Source organism: Notamacropus eugenii, chromosome 7 (assembly GCF_028372415.1).
Source record: "Notamacropus eugenii isolate mMacEug1 chromosome 7, mMacEug1.pri_v2, whole genome shotgun sequence".
Taxonomy (NCBI): Eukaryota; Metazoa; Chordata; class Mammalia; order Diprotodontia; family Macropodidae; genus Notamacropus; species Notamacropus eugenii.
Window position 1 is genome coordinate 349,666 of NC_092878.1, and position 22,189 is coordinate 371,854.

Below are 22,189 nucleotides of genomic sequence, written 5' to 3' on the forward strand. Positions count from 1 at the left end.
CAGAGAGAGGCTGCTCCTACATTTCACATCAGGGTTCCACCCAGCTCTCTCTACACCTGTCATCATTCTATTCAAAACAGTAGCTCGAGAGAGTAATTATGAATTCCTAGGAGTATGATCACAATCATAAGGACAGATGTCTAGAGCAAAGGGACATTTAATGACTTATTCAGTATTTAAGCACCAAATATATGGTCAAGACCAGAATACCCTCAGCTCTTTGAGTCTTGGAGGGCATCCTTTGTACTCCCTGGGTAACTCTAGGTGAATCATTGGCTTTCCTAATGGCTTCAGTTTATTCATGATTACACTGAGGTCCAAATGAATGGCCTCAGTACTTCTTGAGCTCCCGCTACATTATCAACATCTTTGGAATTTTAAAATTCCCTATTAGTTTTGTCAGTATTTACATAGCAAAGAGCAAAGGAAATTACAGAGAAAGTTCAACATATGATATTACTTTAGGGAGTGAAAATTAGTTTTGAAGTCCTATGACATGATTCTCACACAATCAACAGAACTTTCCAAGGTGAGAAGGCATAATTCTGAAACAGGTCCTTTTCCCAATTATGATTATTTCATATTTGTGATTTTCAAACTAGGAGTTACATTTCAACATTTTTTATTCAAGGTAAGCCCATCACAGTCAACAGTGTCTGAAAGCATGGAAGAGACCTCCTTCCTTTCTGGTGAGTTTATTAAAAACATTTTCCTACTAAAAGATTCATTATAAAGACAATCATTATCATTTTCTAGGGAAGCAGATTCTAACTAATATCAGCCTGAGAGAAGGTTCTCCAAATGTTAGACTTGGAAAAATTCCCCTTGAAAAAAAAATGCCTCGTCATGAAGAGTTGGATACACTCCAATCTAAACCCACTATAGTTTTAACTATTCCAGTATGAATGTGCACAAGTGTTTAAGAATAATTCATACTTTGGCATGTCCAAGGGCCCACCTTTTTTCCTTACCAGGAGAGCCCATCCATGCCAGGGGCCAGTGGTTAAAATTCCTAGCCCTGGAGTTTCCATTTTCACCCTTTCCTTTACATATGGAATGATGTCCACAGACACTCTGAATACATAAGTTGAATTATGGGAGGAATTAAGTAGACTTTATGAAAGTAGCCAGAGAAACTGTTATTTATCACATGGTTCATATAAGATGTAAGCTGTCTGTGGACTAAGGGTGTGTCTTTATTCATCTTTGATTCCTTAGAATTCATGAATATTAGACTCCCTGTCTATGTAGATGCTTTATTCTTATTTTCTCTAGAAAACAAAGTAGTTGCACAGAAAGTTGTAGTTGTCAGTCTCCTTATTTTGAAGGTAACTGAATTCATACCTTAGACAGTTAAGGAGTATTCCTTTTTTAGGTGGTGGTTTGAATAGTAAAGCTTATGGTCAAAAGGTGGCATTCTATTAGTGCAAAACTTCCAGTCCAGAACATTCCTCTACAAATTCATACAATGAACTCTTCAGAAATCTATTGCCTTGGAGAATTACCTGATCTTTCTTATTTCTCTAAATTATTTGCAATTCACATTTAGACTTTTTATCACCACCTGCCTGCCACCAAAGCCCCAGTGGCCAAAATGTCCAAGGGCAGAACTCTCCCCTTTTCCCCATTACCTTTCCTTTTTTTCCATCTTTAAAACATACTAGTTTTTAAGTTGAAAAAAAAGGCTAAACAAACCATTAAACCCTTAGGATTGACTACACAGAACATTTCAGAATGAAATGCTTTTTTTAAAAAAAGATGCATGTACATACACATCATAGTTATGCTTTGACATTTGCATCAACACAAAAGCCTGGAAATCAACTCTTCAGTAAATGACACGGAGAGAGGAGACTTCCAAGAGTCTTGATTATAAAAGACTCCCAAGAGCTATGATTAGATTAGAGTACAGATGAGGTGACTGACTTTTATCTTTCTGGATGAGACATTGAACCTCTGCCTTCTGAGGGCAGACAAGCTCCCCTGAAGAGGTTTCATTGAGTGACACTGTTTCTCATATAAGTTTAATGTGACCTTACAGAATGAATTTAAACAATGGATACTCAATGAAAGGGCAGAGCCCACCACTCTGTATAAACATTTCTTTCAGAGGCTTCTCTTTTCATAACTAAAGATTTCTTCAGAAACCTAATATGTCTGTTCTTTCACTCAGTTTGATTCAGATTATAGTTTCTTATGATAAAATCCAATGGAATACATCTTTTTCTTTTTTTAAGGGAAACATGTCTGTATATTCTGCTGTGGTTGTGGAAGGCTTTGGTAGTAATTTCAGACAAGAGATCATGGTTATTTCAATAGCTCTAGGAGGGTACTGTGAAAAAAAAATGCTTCCATCAGTCTATTGGAACAATAATCCAAGGAATACAAAAGAAATCTAGTGGAAATGATACTAGTTCACAGAATAAAAAGGTTCCAAAAATTACCACCTGCTTAATATTCTCATTAAAACTACATGTCCATGCTTGAACCAGTGTAGTTGCTGATAGTGATTAAAGTTGTTATAATTGGTCATCATTTTCCAAACCTAGAGGGTACATCCCCGTCTGGCAATGAAATGCTCCTATAGTCCCCTCCATAAATGCCTTCCACTAGTTTATCCACCTTGGTACTGTCTCCATGGGATGACATTTATAGAGCCTCTTCCAAAGTGGTGCAGCCAGTCACAAGACAGCAAAGATAAAAAAAAAAAAAAAACGTTCAGGAACACACTTAAAATTATTTCTGGAATATACTGCTAAGATGCCACACCCAGATCCAACAGTCATCAGAAGAAGAAGATATGTATTTTTTTGAATTGAAGAACAACTTCTGACATTTTTCAGAATCACCCAGGTTTTCACTGTGACTGTCCACGGAATCCAACAAATTATAAAATTTGTTTAATTAATCAGTCTAGTTCTTCAAGTTTGAAAAACTGAAGATCACCTATTGTAAGAAAAATTTCTTCAAATTTGTGCAGTGTGGAGAATTTAGAAGCTTTTATCTCACCCATTTGAATAAAGGCAGGTATGTCATGAGTAGGAAAGCATAATATAGAGATTGCCTTTATGTGCACACATGGTCAGAGACTTCAATTGGAGTTGGATATCTCAAATGCTTGTGAATCCATTCGTGTTTTCTTTTTTTTTAATATTCTCATAAATTTATTTTTAGTTTTTGACATTTGCTTCCACAAGATTTTGATTTCCAAATTTTATCCCCTCCCCCACTCCAATGTTAATTCTGATCATCCCTTCCCCCAATCTGCCTTCCCTTCTATCCCCCTCCCTCACCATTTCCCTTATTCCCTTCCCTTCCATATTCCTGTGGAGCAAGATAGAATTCTGTACCACACTGCCTATATATCTTATTTCTCAGTTACATACAAAAACGAATTTAAACATTTGTTTTCAAAACTTTGAGTTTCACATCTCTCCCTTCCTCCCTACCTGATATAGGCTATATATCTGTAGTCATGCAAAACACTTCTATAACAGCCATGTTGTGAAAAACTAACTATATTCCCTTCCATCCTATTCTGCCCTCTATTGAGTCTATTCTCACCTTTGACGCTGTCCCTCCTTAAAAGTGTTTGCTTCTGAACAACTCTTCCTCCCATTAACCCTCCCTATTGCCTCCCAACACTTAACCTCTTCTCTCCTGTTTTCCCGTAGGGTAAGATCAATTTTCTTACCCTGTTAAGTGTGTATGTTATTCCCTCCTTAAGCCAAATCTGATGAGAGTAAGGTTCACTCATTCATTCTCACTTCCCCCTCTTCCCCTCCAATATAACAGCTTCTTCCTGTCTATTTTATATGAGATAATTTACCCCCTTCTACCTTTCCCTTTCTCCTTCTCCCAATACATTCCTTTCTCACCCATGAATTTCATTTGTTAGATATCAAGCCTTCATATTCAACTCACACCTCCAACTAACCTATTACTGAGAAAGGTCTTATGAGTTATAAATATCATTTTTCCATGTAGGAATATAAACAGTCTTACTATAACAATTCCTTTATGATTTCTCTTCTCTGTTTACCTTTTCCTGCTTCTCTTAATTCTTGTATTTGAAGGTCAAATTTTCTATTCAGCTGCAGTCTTTTCATCAAGTATCCTGGAAAGTCCTCTATTTCACTGAATGTCTATTTTTTCCCCTGAAAAACTATACTCAGTTTTGCTGGGTAGGTGATTCTTGGTTTTAATCCTGTCTCCTTTGACTTGTGGACTATCGTATTCCAATCCCTTTGATCCCTTAAGATAGAAGCTGTTAAATCATGTGGTGTCCCAATTGTTTCCCACAATACTTGAACTGTATCTTTCTGAAGGCTTGCAGTATTTTCTCCTTGACCTGGGACCTAAGGAATTTGGCTACAACGTTCCTAAAATGTTTCTTTTTGGAATCTCAGGAAGGGATTGGTGGATTTTGTCAATTTCTGTTTTACCCTCTGATTTTAGAACATCAGGGCAGTTTTCCTTGATAATTTCTTGAAAGATGACATCTAGGCTCTTTTTGAAATCATGGCTTTTAGGTAATCAAATAATTTTAAAATTATCTCTCCTAGGACTATTTTCCAGGTCAGTTGTTTTTCCAATCAGTTATTACAGACTGTCTTCGATTTTTTCTTTCCTTTGGATACATTTGATAATTTCATGATTTCTCATAAAGTCATTACTTCCATCTGCTTCATTCCAATTTTTAAGGAATTATTTTCTTCATTTGGACCTCCTTTTGCATTTGGCCAATTCTGATTTTTTAAGGTATTTTTCTCCTCATTGTCTGTTTGGCCCTCTCTTACTATTTGCATCAATCTTAGTTTTTAAGGTATCATTTTCTTCGGTATTTTTTGGGTCTCCTTTAGCAAACTGTTGACTCATTTTTCATGATTTTCATACATCGCTCTTATTTCTCTTCCAAATTTTTCCTCTACTTCTCTTACTTTAGCTCTTCCATGGTCTGTGACCAATTCACATTTTTCTTTTCTTTTTACTCAGATTATTATTTTCTTTGTTTTCAGTGTTCTACAATCACTTCCATATAACTTAGGTTCCCCTCCTTCTCCACCTTTCCCCCTGCCTCCCCCCTCCCTCCCTGAGATGGCACACAATTTTATATAGGTTCTACACATAAATTCCTGTTAAATACATTTTCACCTTAGTCATGTTGCATAGAAGAATTAAAATGAATGGGAGAAATCATAAAACAAAATAAAACATAACACAAAAGAAAATGATCTGCTACATTTTGTGATCAAATTCCATAGTTCTTTCTGTGAATGTGCAAGGCATTTTGCCTTGAGAGACCACTGGGAATTTTTTAAGTCCTTAAATTGCAATGAATTACTAAGTCTACCAGAAAAAATCCTCGCATGCTGTGGTTGTTGCTATGTACAAAGTTCTTCTGATTCTGCTCCTTTCACTCAGCATCAGTTAATATAAGTCTTTCCAAGCCTCTCTGAAGTCTTCCTGTTCATCATTTCTTATAGCACAATAGTATTCCATTACATTCATATATCACAATTTATTCAGCCATTCCCCAATTGATGGACATCCCCTTGATTTCCAGTTTTTGGCCACCGCAAAGAGAACTGCTACAAATATGTTTGTACATATGGGACCCTTTCCCATTTTTATGATCTCTTGAACAAGTATTTACCAAGAGATCTAATTTCTTGATAAAAATTCAGATAAATTTTTTTTTTCCACTAGACTGGGCCTATTTTCTCATCTGTAGACTGCATGCCTGGACTATCTCTGAAGTCCCTTTGCAGTTCTAAATCTTCTGAACTCCTATAAGAACTATAACTTAAGGTAAGGGGACATTGACTGTGAGGCAGTCTGGTTGCCTGTCTGTGAGTGTGCATGCACTCATGTGTGTGCACACACACCTGTACACACACACACACAAGGAATGACATTTTTTTGAGTACTTTGCTATTGGAATTGCCCAGAAAAGTGCCACTTTTCAGGGGCAGGAAGTATGTAGCAGAGGTGAGGACATTTATAATTGGATTTAAGAATGTAGCTTGAGTGTAAAAAGTCTGAAAAAGATGAAAAGTAGACAAAACAGTAAATACTGAAATAAAACTTGATCCTTCAATTGATGTAAGTATTGTTCATTACCATTAGGGATAATGATTTCATCTTCATGTGTTAGGGTGACTAAAAAAAGAACATTACATCCTTAAAAAGCTGGGAGTTTTTTGTTTGTTTGGGGGAGGGTTTTGGACTCAACTCCCATTTGAATAGTCTTTTTTCTTTTCACTTGTCCAATTCAGCAAGTACTTTATAATGCCAGTAAATTAACATTCCAAAATTTGTATAATGAGATTTTCTTGCATTAAGTTGAAGAAATTGATTTAGGAAACTGAGTTTTTCACTGTATATGCATTTTGGCTTGGAGTTTGTTGCTGTGAAAGTTCACACCTCAGTCCACAGATACCCCAGAATAGAATGAATAGGATGACTGCTTTTTATTCCCTTTACAATCAGTGAATCATTGACCATTCTGGAAGTAGATTCAAAGGTAGTGGGCAGCTTTTAATACTAATGATATCATGTAAGTGGAAGATCATTTAATTTGACTCCAAGTTTTATTGCATCTAAAAAATGTAAAAGCATTCTTAAAGCCTAACGGACCTTAGAAAAACCTAGTAGTGGATGGTGCCTATGCTGTAATTTAAAGACTTTTGATTTTAACCAATACTTTCATGTTACTAAAGAGGGAGAAGTTGAGGTCAAAGAGGTTGTGACATGCTTCCAACCACAGTGGTAGTTAGAAGTAGAATCAGAATTTGAACCTAGCTTTTCTGATTCATATTCAGTGCTTGTTGACATGTGAAATCACTTTTCTAGATATGGTACCTACTCTATTACACAAAATGGTCAAGGATAACAGTACTGTGGAAAGAGAATGTTCTTGATTTGGAGTCAGAGAACCTGGTTTGGAATCTTGGCCATACTATTTATCTACTATACATGTGTGGTTTTGGGCAACTCAGTTTGTTTCCTTGGGTCTCAATTTCCTCATCTATGAAATTAGGGGTTCTAATATATAAATCTAGCTGCTTTCAACTCTAAACACTTTGATTATGGAGATTGGGTTAGAGTGGAATGAGTACTGCATGTTCGGAAGTCAGAAGATCATATCCCAGCTTTGGTACTTATTATCTGTGTGACCTCAGGCAAGTCACTTCAGACTAGATGACATCTAAGGTCCCTTTCCGCTCTAGATCTATGATCCTGTGATCTGTATATTAATTAACTTCAACAAACCTTTATTTTAAGTATCTATTTTATACCAAAAATGTGCTTTGTGCCTCATTCTTTTATTATGTTTTTAACTCTAAGAGATTACCTAAAAAATAAAATTTACTGTTGAATGTAATGTACTAGGAGTAAGAGAAAGGGAGAGGTAGAATGTAGCAAATCATCTCACATAAAAGAGGTAAGAAAGAGCTTTTACAATGGAAAGAAAGAGAGGGGAGATGAAAGAAAATAAGTGAACCTTACTTTCCTGGAATTTGTCTTAAGGAGGGAATAACATACTCAGTTGGGTACAGAAATCTATTTTACCTTGAAGGAAGGCAGGGAGGAAAGAGATAGGAGAGGGAAGATAATAGAAGGGACAGCAAATTGGTGACAAGAATAATCAGAAGCAAACACTATTGTGGGGGCATAGGTCAAGGGAGATAATGGAATAAATGGAAGACAGGACAGAGTAAAATGTGATATTAGTCTTTTGCAACATAACCGTTAAGGAAATGTTTTGCATTGCTACACATGTATGACCTATATTGAATTGCTTGCTTTCTTAATGAGGGTTGGTGGGGAGGCAGGAAGGGAACTCAAAGCTTTAAAAATGAATGTTAAAAATTGTTTTTGCATGCAACTGGGATGTAAGATGTATAGGCAATGGGGTATAAAAATCTATTTTGCCCTACAGGAAAATAGAGGGGAGGGGAATGAAAGAAGGGGAGGGGAATGGAAGAAGGGGAGTGATAGAAGGGAGGACAGACTTGAGGAAGGGGTGGATGGAGTGCACACTCTCTTGGAGTGAGGAATTGGGAGAAAATTTTGACCACACGTAATTATAGTAGACACCACAACATGCACTAACTACACAACAGATACAGAAGAGATGTGGTGAGTATTTACAATTTTCAGGTAACCCTTGCAGCTACTGAGCAAGTGTGAGTGAACACTTAAGAAATTAATCAACAAGCAGGCACAACAAGCAGTTCTGTGCTGAACAGAAGAGTGAAAAGAAATTATAAACCTTCTTAGAGTAAGCAATTTATTAGACCAAAAATTCTGCCTGAGGTCGCATTTTAAACCTCCAAGTGACCCTGAAGCAGATCTTGAAGCAGATCATCTCACATAAAAGAGGTAAGAAAGAGCTTTTACAATGGAAAGAAAGAGAGGGGAGATGAAAGAAAATAAGTGAACCTTACTTTCCTGGAATTTGGCTTAAGGAGGGAATAACATACTCAGTTGGGTACAGAAATCTATTTTACCTTGAAGGAAGGCAGGAAGGAAAGAGATAGGAGAGGGAAGATAATAGAAGGGACAGCAAATTGGTGACAGGAATAATCAGAAGCAAACACTATTGTGGGGGAAGTGAATGTTGAAAACTGAAAAATAAGTTATATATTAAAATAAAAAATAAAATGCAAAAAATTGTAAAAAGAAAGTTATAACTCTTAAGTCAGGAATAGTACTTTAAATAATATTGATCTATTCCAGCAGTATGATTCATTAGCCCCTGGGGCTCTGTGACACTGTTTACAGAGGTTCTGTGAGCTCAAAACTATTTTCATAATAATACTAAGGTGTTTTAATTTTGAACATGGTAAGTAATTGATTTAACATATAAACAAAAGCTTCTCGGGAAAGGGTCTTCAATTTTTTAAGAGTGTAAAGGGGTCCTGAGACCAAAAAGTTTGAGAATTACTCGTCTATTTTTTCCAGTGAACATGTCAAATCATTGCTTCTTGAAGATGTCCTGGCTTTCCTCAAACTCTCGATTGCTTAGTTGGCTGAAGCCTGGATCTCTTTTGTTTTCCCTTTGAAAGATCATCTGCAAATGAATGGATCCATAGATTTGAGGGAGGGTAAATAAAGAGTTGGAAGGGACTTCAGTGACCATACAGATACCAGCCCAAGGTGACAATTAGGTTGACAAATCAAAGATTTAGACCCGTCTTTTTACTCCAAACCCATCATTCTTGCTTATCAACTATCCTGTCAGATTTCTGAAACTTTAAAAAAAAAATGTTTACAAACCATTCCAAATTTAAAGGTTTTGCTTGTTATGAGCAAAGTGCTTAGAATGCCATATAAATGAGTCATCATTATTATTATTATTTATGCAAACTTTCCAGCAGCATCTCTATTATTTTGATTAGTACCCCAGATAAAACTGATGACCTGAAAGCTTTAAAAAGTAACTGGCACAGTTTTGGGGTAGTTGTCATTCAAAGCCCCTTTTTAGTTGTCCACAGATTATTTAAATTTACTCTTTACCAGGTGCTTATTCCAAATTCTGCCAAAACAACTGAGAGAATGAGATAGGATATCTTTTCTTTTTTTAACCCTAAAAATTCTATTCCATAGACCTTAATTAACTGAAATAATTTATACTATTTTATACGCCTTAATACCCTTTTCTGATCAGCTTCTTCTGAACTGTCAGTTGGCAGGAACATTGCTTTCTTCATGTTTCCTAAAAATAAATGGAATTATGAAGAGATTCGAGTAATTTTTCTCAGTTCTAATCAAAAAAATTCGGGTATGCAAGAGCAGAATTGAGGTCTCCTAAGTACAAACCTTTTCCTTTTAACATGTGTGTGTATAATTTATGTATTTTTCAGTTTTCAACATTCACTTCCACAAGAATTTGATTCCAAATTTTCTCCCCGTCTCTCCCACCCCCGCACCCCAGGACAGCATGCACCCCATCCACCCCTTCCTCCAGTCTGTCCTTCCTTCTATCCCTCTTCTCCTCTATTTTCTTTCCTGTAGGGCAAAACAGATTTCTATACCCCATTGCCTGTCCATCTTAATCCCAGTTGCATGCAAAAACAATTTTTAACATTCATTTTTAAAGCTTTGAGTTCCTTATTCTCGTCCTTCTTCCCTCCCACCCACCCTCGTTCAAACCTTTCCTTTTGCCTCCAAATAGTCTCTTAGATGCAGGAATTTAGGGTAGTTTTGTCTGTAGTTGTTGCCTCTGTTCCTAGTAACTTTAAAAAAGAACTCATGTAAAATATCAGCATATAATACTAACAATGCACAATCTATATGCAAAGCATTCAATCTACTTGCTACCTTCTAGATTTAGAGTCTGAAATTCTTGGTGGAAATCTAAGCTTTATTCCTGACTCACTGGGCAAGTCATTTGACTGCTGTCTGTTTCCTCATCTGAGGCTGGCACTGTGACTAGATGAACTCTAATGTCTCTTTCTTCCTATTTTCTGTCTTAGGAAACATCAGTGCATTTAGTGTAGTAGAAGACGTTTTCTAGCTCCTTCTAGAATGATCATCAAAATGAAAGTGATTGCATAACACTTTTTAGCAATTTAACTTCAGGTTTCTGAGAGAATCTGTTAACATGTTGGGTGTCGGACTGCAGCTTTGTTATTAAAGCTAAATTTCCTTTCATGTTTCCAAATCTAGTGACTGGAGACTGAAAAGAGGCAGGTGCTTATGCTTAGCACAGTGTCTGGCACATAGTAGGCTCTTAATAAAAATTTGACTTATTGAAGAGTAGTGGGAAACTGACTTGGAGCACTGTTTACTAGATAGCCAAGAGTGTGTTGTGAGATCTGCTTCAGGGTCACTTGGAGGTTTAAAATGTGACCTCAGGCAGAATTTTTGGTCTAATAAATTGCTTACTCTAAGAAGGTTTATAATTTCTTTTCACTCTTCTGTTCAGCACAGAACTGCTTGTTGTGCCTGCTTGTTGATTAATTTCTTAAGTGTTCACTCACACTTGCTCAGTAGCTGCAAGGGTTACCTGAAAATTGTAAATACTCACCACATCTCTTCTGTATCTGTTGTGTAGTTAGTGCATGTTGTGGTGTCTACTATAATTACGTGTGGTCTAAGCCATTTTGCAGTTTGGGCTACTGATGATCATTATTTTGTAACTCAGAAGGATTTTGGCTAGGCTCTTGGAAAATATCAAGAAAAGTGAAACAATGAACGCATTTCTCTACACTTTATTGTCAAACTGGGAGACAACGTTGGTAGTGGATAGAGGCTTCAGAGTTAGGAAGACCCTGAGTTCAAGTACTGCCTCTTTGGACATAAACTAGTTGTGTGACTGGGGAAATCACTTAACCTCTATGTGCTCCCAGTCAACTAACTCTTAAAGACTATAAGCTTCAGAACAATTTTTTATTTGCAAGTTTTCCTCACTGGGAATTCCAGGTCCCTATGTGATGAGATCACAGGGCTCAACCAAAATAAAAATTTACAAAGTGACATTTTCTGTACTGATGATCAATTGTAAGCTCAGAATAGCCTGTTTAGCTTAGTATAGTGAGAGGAATCCTAAAAATATCTAAGGTCCTATACATGCAAATATGTTATATTTTATATTAAGAAAATAAGAGACCATGAAGTTATCTTTTAGGTTCCTAAATTGATAAATTAGGCATTTATTGTACACATATTAATTTGTCTGCAGAATATGCACAGTACAATACAATCTAATTCCAAACTCAAAGGGTTTAGAAAGACAAATGACTGAATAAAATCTGTGGAATTAGACATGATTTTTCAGTAAACATCAGCTTTGAAAGGCTTTACTGTAGTTGGAATCTTGAAATCATAAAAATTTATTAGAATGAACATCTAATTAAAGGTAAATGTGAGCTGAAGAGTTCCATAAAAGGTAGGTAACTATAAATGTGTTCTACGTGACTGGAAAATAATAGCAGGAAAGACTTCAGAGCTGAGCTGTCTTGATATTTTTATCCAGTGTGTAGGGTGGTACACATGCAGCACAGCTATAATAGAACCATCTCTTGGATCATTTTTAAAAAATACATCATCTAGAGGTTCTGTCTTTAGAGCTCCTCCTGTACTGGGTTTTCAGTAAGGTATTAGCTAGATACTGAGTTCTTTGACATTGGACAGCTACATACAGGAACCAGATTTTATATATATATATTACACAAATATATATATACATATATATATGTAAAAGGGGGTATTTTATTTTTTTAAACCAAAACCATAAGTGGAATAAAAAACTAATTGATATTAAATAATTTCAGGAAATGGAAGATAAAGTGACCAGTCCAGAGAAAGCAGAAGAAGCAAAATTCAAAGCAAAGTATCCTCATCTGGGACAAAAGCCTGGGGGGTCCGATTTCTTGAGGAAGCGACTGCAGAAAGGAGTAAGTTCCTCTTTTTCAGTTTTATTTCCATACGAATTTGTTGCTTGTGGTATGAGACAACCGATGTGATTTTAGGCAAATTAACATTGTATGTTTTCCTACAAATATAAGAATTTGGTATTTTGTAAAGTGGTTTCTCCAAACACTTGAGAAATTGTTTATGTGGATGTAATTGTCATCTTTAAATGTATTAAAAAGTATTTTATTTTAAGTGTAATTAAAGTTACTGTGTATTTTTAAGTATATTAAAATAATTCAAAATTTATAGTGATTTAAGTAATTCAAATTACTTATGGATATTTTTGCTAGTTTGAGGTTTGGTGCATTGTTAGGTTAAGAGCTAAATAAAAAGAAACCGAAATTAAAATGGGTTGACTATTTTTCTTGGATAGTCTTTCTTGCTCTTTGTGGGATTAAAGGTTCAAAATGAGTTTTATAACACATACAGATGATACTGAGGGTTTACAAATGTCAAGAGCTCCATTTTTATGCAGTTTTTTTATATGCATGGTTCTGTAAGCTCTTTTCTTAACATATAGCCTTGGGAATAAATATGGAAAACTTTATTTCTTGTTAGCACAGGGCATTGCTAAATAAGGGATAACTACTTGCAAAGTCTCTGTTTAAACCTTTATTTAGCCACAGATGAATGGATTTAACAGATTTGTTAAGGTCTCCGTAATGTCTTATTAGCAAATACCATCAATTATGCTAGTGTGTGTTCACCCTTCATTGCCAAAGAAGACCATGCCATCGGAGAGATGATGACATGGCTTGCACTTGACTTTGATTTGAGTGAGGGAGCACTGTGCAGGTCACCAGCCTCACTTCTCCTCCAGAACCATCTGAATCCAGTGACCAGATATATTCATCAGGATGACTAGAGATGACCCAGGATCAGACAGTTGGGGTTAAGTGACTTGCCCAAGGTCACACAGGTAGTGCTTGTCAAGTGTCTGAGGTGAGATTTGAACTCAGGTCCTCCTGACTCCTGCACTGGTGCTCTACCCACTGCACCACCCAGCTGCCCCACCATCAATTACAGCTTTTACTTTGAAACATTATTGGTTACCACCAACCTACTTTCCTTCAAAAATATGAGTTCTTAACTTTTTTTGTTTCATGGACCCCTTGGCAAACCAAAGAGGACCCCATGGCTGAAGCCTGTGGACCTCTTCAAAGAATATACTTTTTAAAATTCAGTTTTATTTTATGTTCCAAATTCTCTTCCTCTCACCTCTTCCACCCATTGAAAAGGAAAGAAAAACAAAACCTGATACAAATATGTATAATCAAGCAAAGCAATAAAATGTTTTCACATGCATAAAACAGGATTACAAAAGGAATAAATGATATTAAGATGCAGTTATCAATATATTTTTAAACAGCTGACAGATGCCAGTTTAAGAATCTTTGCTTGAAAATATCCTGGTCTGGCTAATGATTGAATAAAGTTAGGGAAATAAAGTGAGTTGTCATGTGAAGAACATGCATTTTTTGAAAATAGCATCAAACAAAAATTATCAGCGTCGAAACCAAAATATAGTGGAAAATGGTTTATTGAAAATGAGTAATGTTGAACCTACTACACAAACATTCTTTGTGTATAGACTAAATGGAGAATACAATTTACATAGGGAAACCATTTTTAACTAAGTGTTCTGGCTGTTTTTTCCATCATACACATCTGTCCTCAATCTGGGGTTACACAGCAACTTATAACTTTGAATTGACTTTGCCCTCTGGTCCAACTGCTAGTCACCAATGTTAATTATAATTACCATCTCCCAGCCTTCTGCAGGATCTAAAAAGAGTAAGATTGAACTTTAATGAAATCATGTGAAGGTCAGCAGCTCAGCATGGTCTTTTGAAATGGCAGTGTGTTTAAGACTGATTGCAAATAAAATTCTATGGTCTACTTTGACCATAATTACTGAACATTAAAGTAATAAAATCTAATATTTTACAAATATATGTAATATTTATGCACATAAATGTTATATATAAATATATAAATAAAGCAAAATATCTAGTATTTTATATTTTTTCTTTGAAGGAAGGAAAAATTTTGTTTGGGGGGGAATTTCTCTTTTCTGGGGTTTTTTATTTCCGGAGAAACTGATAATCTTTAATATCAACATACTTAACTTGTGCTCTGGGGCTTTGTTATAATTTGAGGAAGTATTAATTACTTTAAATTTCTTTTCATTTTAAATTATTTACTTTTTTACCTTCCTTAGTGGTAGAGTTGATCTCACAATTATCTAAAATTACTCTTTACATCTTACAGGGGATGTTTTAGACATTGAAGCCTTGACTGTCCTGGGTTCCAATCTCTTATCACCAACTATGTTTTGGACATTTTGAATTGAATGTCTTAACAGGCAGCTCAAACTCCAAACGTCCAAAAAAGAATTTATCTTTCTTCCTCCACTCTCCATTCTTCCATATTTTCATACTACAATCAAGAATACTAGCATCATCACAGTATTGATGTCATCCTTGACTCCTCATAATTCATCCCAACTATCCAATCTTTTGTCAAGTCTTGTCATATCTACCTCATAACATCCCTTCAATACCTCCTATTTTCTCCACATAGCTACCACCCTGGTAAAGGCATGAGTCAATTTATGCTTGGACTATTCTAACAGCCATTCTGGTTGTTGTTCATGTCTTACCCACTCCCGTGTATACAAAGTGATTTTACTAAAGAGGTAGGAATGACCAAGTTACACACTCCCTTGCACACACTTTGCACTCCAAGTCCATCAGCTGACTTGCTGTCTGTCTTTCAACACTCCACTGCCCATCTCCCTGTTTTCTCACTGCCTATAACCAATGACTGGAATATGCTTTCTCTTTGGCTGACTTTCTGTAGGACTTAGTTCAAATCCCACCTTCTGTGGGAGGTCTTTCTAGTGTCTTCCCCTCTCTTCATCCCTCTGAGATTACCTTCCACTTGCACTGTATGTATCTAATATCTTCATAGATATTGAAATGTCATTTCTACCATAAGAACGTAAGGGCAGGTGCTCCTGTGGTTTTATCTTTCTTTGCATTCCCAGTGCTAGCACAGGACCTGGCATATGGTCAGTTCTTAATAAATGACTGTTGACTGGATGTTAATCTTTACTCCCTTTAAGTGAAAAATGAGCTCCTCTTATACTTGCATTTAAGTTGTTGTGTGTGTGTGTGTGTGTGTATGTTACATATATATTAATATGTTTCAACTCTATTCCACATTAGATGACCTAATTAATAAAAGATTTCCTATATTAACAGAAACTATCTCGGTTTTGATTTAACAGAAACTAAAACCCATTAGCACAACCATTGGGTAATAACAGTAACATTTATTACTGATTTACTTAATTAACATACTTTATATATAGGTGTTAGAGTAGGCCTTCCATGTAATCAATCTGGCAAGTTATGTTCTGTCATAGATCTAGAAGCTGCAGAAGCTTCAAAGTATATCTATTCCTCATTGTACTGTGGCCTTGAGTTTAAGTGACTTGCCCAGTATTAGAACCCAGGTCCTCTGACTCCACAGCCAGCAATTCTTTCCATGGTATCATGAATTATTACTTTACTGTGCTCTGGTTCATCTTGAAATATTTGAACTTATTTTTTTCTTCCTGAAATTGTCCCCATTTTAAATTCTTTCAGCTTTAAACTGATTAGCCCCTGAAAAAGGTTAGGAATCTGGAGTTTTTATTGTTTCAGTGAGACCCATTGCTTTATTCTGTAAATTTAATTCTATCCTTTCAAGTCTACCTCTGATACATGCTGGCTCTGTGGCTCTGGCCAAGCCACTTAAACTTCTTACTGCTTTAGAAAATTCTCAAAGCTGCAGAGAAGGGACCTGCTTAAATGGACTGAAGAGGTTCCTTACCAGGAACTCCCTGCACTAGTGAAATCCCAAGTTCAGTCCCTCCCCCTGCGTATAAAAGTCATCATTATGGAGCCTCCAACAGTTCAGTTGTTGCTATTAGCACTGCCTGTTGTTTGATGATTGATTTTCTAGTGCAGAAGTGAAAGACAATCCTTCTGGTCCTAAAGTGTACTTTTTCCATCGTTATTCTACCTGATTGAAGCAAGGGAGCGTGCCAGACAGCAGCCAGGGCCTCTTCCCTGTATGTTCATTGACAAATAAAATGATGAAGCTATAGCGGGGGAAAATAGTTCACCTCTCACTTCCCTACTCAGTTTCCTTCCCCTCCCCCCACAAGTAACCTAACTGATTTTATTAATGGAATTCTGAAATGATTTTCTGCATTTTAATGAACTAAAACATCATAGCAATAAATTAGAGTGATATCTTGTCAAAGAAACAAGCCACATGTTGACTTTTAAGTCAGATCCATCAGTCACATTTATTCCATTATTTACAAATGGTTTGCAGGGAGTTTTACTCCATTGCAATCCCAAGAACTCTGAGAGGCAGACAAAATCAAACAGCTGATGTACTAGAAAAATGACTCTGTAGGGTTACTTTGGTTAAATGTGGTTAAACACCACATTTAGTGATATTACAGACTAGAAGACAGCAAAGTGTCCCAAGGACCTACTGAGTATTTGTAGAACAAGACATCGTGTTATCTCAAGCTGTTTGGTTTCAGTTGCTGCAACGTTTATATTAATTAACAAAATTTTGTTAATTGTTTGCTGCCAGGGAGAGTACTAAGCTGCTTGGGATAAAAAGAGCAAAAAACAAAATTTCTACACTCAAGTTCTATTGAGGGAGACAATATGTATGTGTATTTAAGTACGTATGTAAAAAATTCATGGTTGGAAAGGAGGGCACCAGTAGTTGGGATTATCCGTAAAAAATGAAATGGTGTACAGCTTTTGGATGAATATATAGGCAATGAGCCCAGTCCTTCCATCACCACAGTACAAACAGACTTTAGCTTTGTAACTGACCATTAACTTCTACAGTCTACACAGTAGACTTGGTAACACAGCTCCCAGTAAAAAAGATGACCCACTACGGCCTTCATATACTACTTCTCTTTACTACCTTTTTCAGGTTTGTAAAATGTTTTAAGAATATCGATGCCATCTTTCCTTCATATCATCCTTATTTATCCCTCCTCCTCCCTTTTCCCCCAAATGCTAATGTATTTCTTCTGATAGGTACCTCCTTCTTCGGTAGCTACCTGCTACACCATCTAACTGAGAGACGGTAAGAGTACTATCGATAGCAAGTTTTGCCCATTGGACATTGCTTCGTCTTATTTATTACTGGCTGATTGAGAACTTATGGTATGATTCATTTTAAGCCCAATCAGCTTAATCATCATCTAGTAGGCGGATGTGTTTATCTGTAGACCCACGGACTGAGCTCTGTAAGCCTAATAAGAAAAATTTGCTTTCAGTTTTCCCTGCAATTCAGGAGTACAGTGTCAGTTTTTGGCAAATCGTCATACCTGACACCTTTATATTTTGTCACCTGGCAGTTTATTCTTTCCAGCGTTAGATCAGTGCGATTGTACGTATGCTTGTTATACATTCCTTACTGAAGCTGTTTTTCCCCCCATTTCTATTATAGCAAAAGTATTTTGACTCTGGGGATTACAACATGGCTAAAGCGAAGATGAAGAACAAGCAGCTTCCTGCTGCAGCAGCTCCTGACAAAACAGAGGTCACTGGGGACCACATTCCTACTCCGCAGGATCTTCCACAGCGGAAGCCATCCCTTGTCACTAGCAAACTGGTCGGCTGATGAAAAGAGCTGAACTGCACGGATCTCCTCATTCCTGTTATTTCTCTCCAGCGTTACTTCTTGGCTTTTTTCCTTCCATACGCTAAGTCCCTGAGACTGACAGCTTTGCAGGTAGAGGTAGTGTGTGCTGCTGTTCTTAAGGGAGTCAGCTTTTAAGGATAAACTGTAGTACTTCGGACTAGCTGAACTGCTGAAAAGGACACATGTTAGAGCAACGTAAAGTAATCTACCTGAAAATAAATGTATATATTGCCTATTCCTTAGTGTAGGACCGGTTCCAGCAAGTAACAAGCAAGTTTTACAGTTTCACTGTTTTGGCTTTCCTTACTCCTCTTCATTACAGCTTTATATGTTTGTGATTTAATATAATCTCTATTGTGTTGCTTTTTTCTGTATTTTTCTGTTTAGTTTTGTAAAACAGAGGTTTAAGATCACAAGTTGTTAGATCATGTATTTAAAATGAAAACCACACACACACACACACACACACACACACACACACATAAAGTGGAATGTTGAACGATCTCTATCTTTCTCTTCAACTTGAATGGCCTTAAGCCTGTTTCAGCTTTAGCAATAGAATTTTACTTGGGCAATATTTGCCCATCTTGATGTAACCTTTTGTGAATTTAGTGCTTATTACCAGCTGCCTGTTGAAGCTGGGCTTTGTTTGGGTTTGGGGTTTTTTGTTTTTTTTTTTTAGTTCTGTAGTGTTAGTATACATTTTCTTTTCGAGATGTGAATGAAGTGTGCATGTGGATAGACTGTCGAATTCACTTTTATGCCATTTTTGTAAATATAATAGTTTTGCACAACCTCTCGGAAATGTCTGCATTAATTTCACACTAATTAAACAACAGATGATGTGCCACCAGAAACACAAGAGTTCCCACCCCAAACTCTACAGTTAGAATTTTTGTATAAGTAAGAGTAGTTTCCATCTTGGATTTAGAAAATACCAAACTGGATTACTCATTTAGGTATAGACTTAGGTGTTTTCATCTGTTACTAATGCCCATGACATTCAGTGGCCTTGGGTGCATATACGTTACGTTGCTAAGGCGTATCTTTTGTCCTATGCAGAACGTTTCATTGTGATGTACAAAATTACAAGGCACATAATTGGTAAGATTTTTTAAAATGGAGAATATTTTTATTTTCACACTCAACTTCCCGGAAGCTCCAGAATAAAAAGCCTTCAGGGCTTTAACCCCATTTATTGCTATTAATTTGACATATTTTAAGAGTAGGATTTGTTGAGGACATTTTGTGCATTTGGAAGTAGAAGCATATACTTAATTTATAATTATTCTGCTGAATTCTGTATTTAAGACACACTAGCATGGTATTTTTCTTATTGTTTAGTAGCTATTAGATCCTGAGCCTATGTAACTAATATTTGACAATTCTAAATGTACAAATAAAAGGGAATTTTGAACAAGTACATGCTTGAAGACTGACATCCCAAAGATATAAGTCAATATGTATGGACCTGTAATATTTAGTAAATATTTTTAGTACTAAATTAGAAAAAGGAAACTAAATGAGTTGATCCTCGCTGCAACTGGAACATTTCATTTAAAGAGAGATGAATGTATCCCGGTTAAATATTTAAGCCTTAGATATTTTGCTTTTTGTATCCTTTTTTTTAAAATTTGAAATGATATCCATTTAATTTTTTCCCCTGTAACATTCTTTCCTTAATCTCATTCATGAGCAAGAACAAGTTGAGGCAGGCAGCCTTACCAAGGAGCTAAAAATCTTTATTGCGACTAATTTAGGTAGTTTTGTACACTTGCCCCCATTTTATGCAGTGACACATTATGACAATATTAGCCCAAAATATGCTACAAATGATGTTTCCCTGTCTATAAATTTCTTTTTGGTATGTATGTGGGGAATGACAGGTCAGAAGGGGACAGAAGTACAGGCTAATTTTAGGCCCTGAACACACACGTTAATTTCCTTTATTGCCTTCCTGCTACCAAACCTATCAAGTGACCATAAGTAGATTTAATCGTCTCTGTTGACATTAACAAAACTTTGAGCAAGTTACCGTTTTAAGAACGTTTTGCAGTTACCTTTCTGCCCTCCAAAAACAGCAGAAAAACAAAATGGAAATATTAAGTAAAAAAAGCATAAATATACTCGAAAAAGGATATCAGATTTGTTTGAGTGAAATTCTCATCTACAAATTAGCTGTTGTGAGAGTGACTTCAACACTGCAAAACAATCCAGAATGGAATTTTAGGGATTTTTTGCTCATGAAAGACTTAAGTAATGAAATCCTCGTTCATCTGAGAGGAGTGAGCTAAGACAGGCACTGCACTGCAAGATTAAAAACACAGTGCTAATCCTGACCATGAAAGAGAAGAATGCTGCCATGGTCCCTGGCAAATGACTTACGTGCGGCCTTAGTTTCAGTTTGTTAACACAGGATGCTAATAGTCAATCTACCTCAGAACATGTTGAGGATCTGTGAAATGCTGGTTAAGGGCCCACTTTAAAATAATTGTGGTTGTCTTTAATAAAGATAAGATTTCCTCAGAAAGCCAACCTGCCTTCTACAAAGTCATAGTGCTTCGGATCTCAGGATTTTCCATAGGGAAAGATCTGTTAATTAATGATTGGATGTTCATTGTATATTTCCACTAGTAGTGCTCTCAGAACTGGTTGCTGTCCCCCTGCTATGATCAATACTTTCTTCCCCAAAGCTCCCTGTTTATTTATAAAAAATGAGGTTTTACTAAGTGGTGTCTTAGGCCATTTCCAATTTTAAATTTTATAATTTTGAATTTATAGGTTTGAAAATGTTGGCATTTTAGAAAACGTGGATGACGGCAAAACTTAAGAAAACTAGTAGAATACTGAAGAAAATTTCTCAAAAACCAAATTTGGTCAACCAGTCATGAAAAACAAATTAGCATTTAGTTGAAAACATCTAGCCATTAAAAATAATTATAGATTCAGGTGTTACCCAGGATGCTTAGTTGTTTTTAGGTAAATAAGCACAGTCTAACTTATTAGAGCTGAATTTTTGATGTAGAATAAACATCTGGGCTGAAATTTGCCTTACTACTCTGACTGGTCTAAGCCAATGAGTATAAACAGCATTGTAAAAACCATGTTCAAGGTGCTGCTGATTTTAAAATGAGTTTTTACTAAAGCAGACTGGGAAGGGCTTCTACTTGGACATCCTTTTTTAACAATTGGAGTTGACGTTTTATATGCTTAAAGTAATGAAACTACTGAGTATCATATGATAGTGACTTTTCTCTAATTAAACATTAATATTATTTGATTTAGTCTAAATGATAGGTTTTTCTGTAGCTAACTCAGGTACTGTCTAATCCAAGGGCAAGTAGCCTGTGGTAGGGTCACTGCTAGGTTTAGCAGTCTTATATTCCATAGCATATTCATATATTTTATCTTCTCTCTCTTTAATTTTTTTTTTGTCCCTCTCCCTCTTTATCTTTGTTTTTGTATTAGGAAATTTCTTCTCCCACCTTTGTAAATAAGAGGATCAAAACTGAAAATTTCTACTGAAACCTCACTCTAGAACAGATAACCCCAAGGATGTATAAACACCTCAAATGACAGATTTATAAGTTTTGACATCCTAAGTTGGGACTAAGCTTCCGGATCTTCTTTATCCTGGAAACTCTTTTCATTTTGTAGCTTTCTAGGTAAGCCATGATTAGGCATTAATGTAATATATTTATATAATGTCATTTATCACTTAAGCTAGAAGTTTGAAGTAAAAAGTTAATTCCTTCAGTGCTTTGCCCTCAAATCTTGTTTTGCATCTCCATCATTGATGATACAGTAGAACACCAATAGAGCATGTATAAAAGAAAGAGATAATCCCTCTTCTGTTCAACAGAGTTGGAAACTAATGATGAAATTTGTCAATCCCTTCAAAATTTATACTTGTAAGAGATACAGGAAACTAAAGTGTACTACCCAATTTTTATTGTTGGAACTTGCAGTTTGGGCTTTTTTAGCTCACTTTATTCTTAGTTTTCAGATTGTGTTGAAGTACATTAACTCT

The 22,189-nt window shown here is 36.0% G+C and overlaps 1 protein-coding gene and 1 pseudogene across 1 annotated transcript; one reads left to right on the plus strand and one right to left on the minus strand.

Annotated features, from left to right (window-relative positions):
* LOC140513958 (pantothenate kinase 2, mitochondrial pseudogene) overlaps positions 1-9,719 on the minus strand; it is a 32,935-nt pseudogene extending 23,216 nt beyond the window's left edge.
* A 2,568-nt stretch (positions 9,720-12,287) lies between these two features.
* LOC140513516 (cAMP-regulated phosphoprotein 19-like) lies at positions 12,288-18,138 on the plus strand. The gene is made up of 2 exons (XM_072623261.1): positions 12,288-12,407; positions 17,965-18,138. Exons 1-2 carry the CDS (start codon positions 12,288-12,290, stop codon positions 18,136-18,138), a joined length of 294 nt encoding a protein of 97 aa, XP_072479362.1.
* The last annotated feature ends 4,051 nt before the right edge of the window (positions 18,139-22,189 follow it).

What these genes read in the sequence shown, in the direction of transcription:
- LOC140513516 (XM_072623261.1), top strand. Translation starts at nt 12,288, where the DNA reads ATGGAAGATAAAGTGACCAGTCCAGAGAAAGCAGAAGAAGCAAAATTC. An exon ending in GGAAGCGACTGCAGAAAGGA is followed by an intron (nt 12,408 to 17,964) that starts GTAAGTTCCTCT and finishes TTTCTATTATAG; the next exon opens with CAAAAGTATTTTGACTCTGG.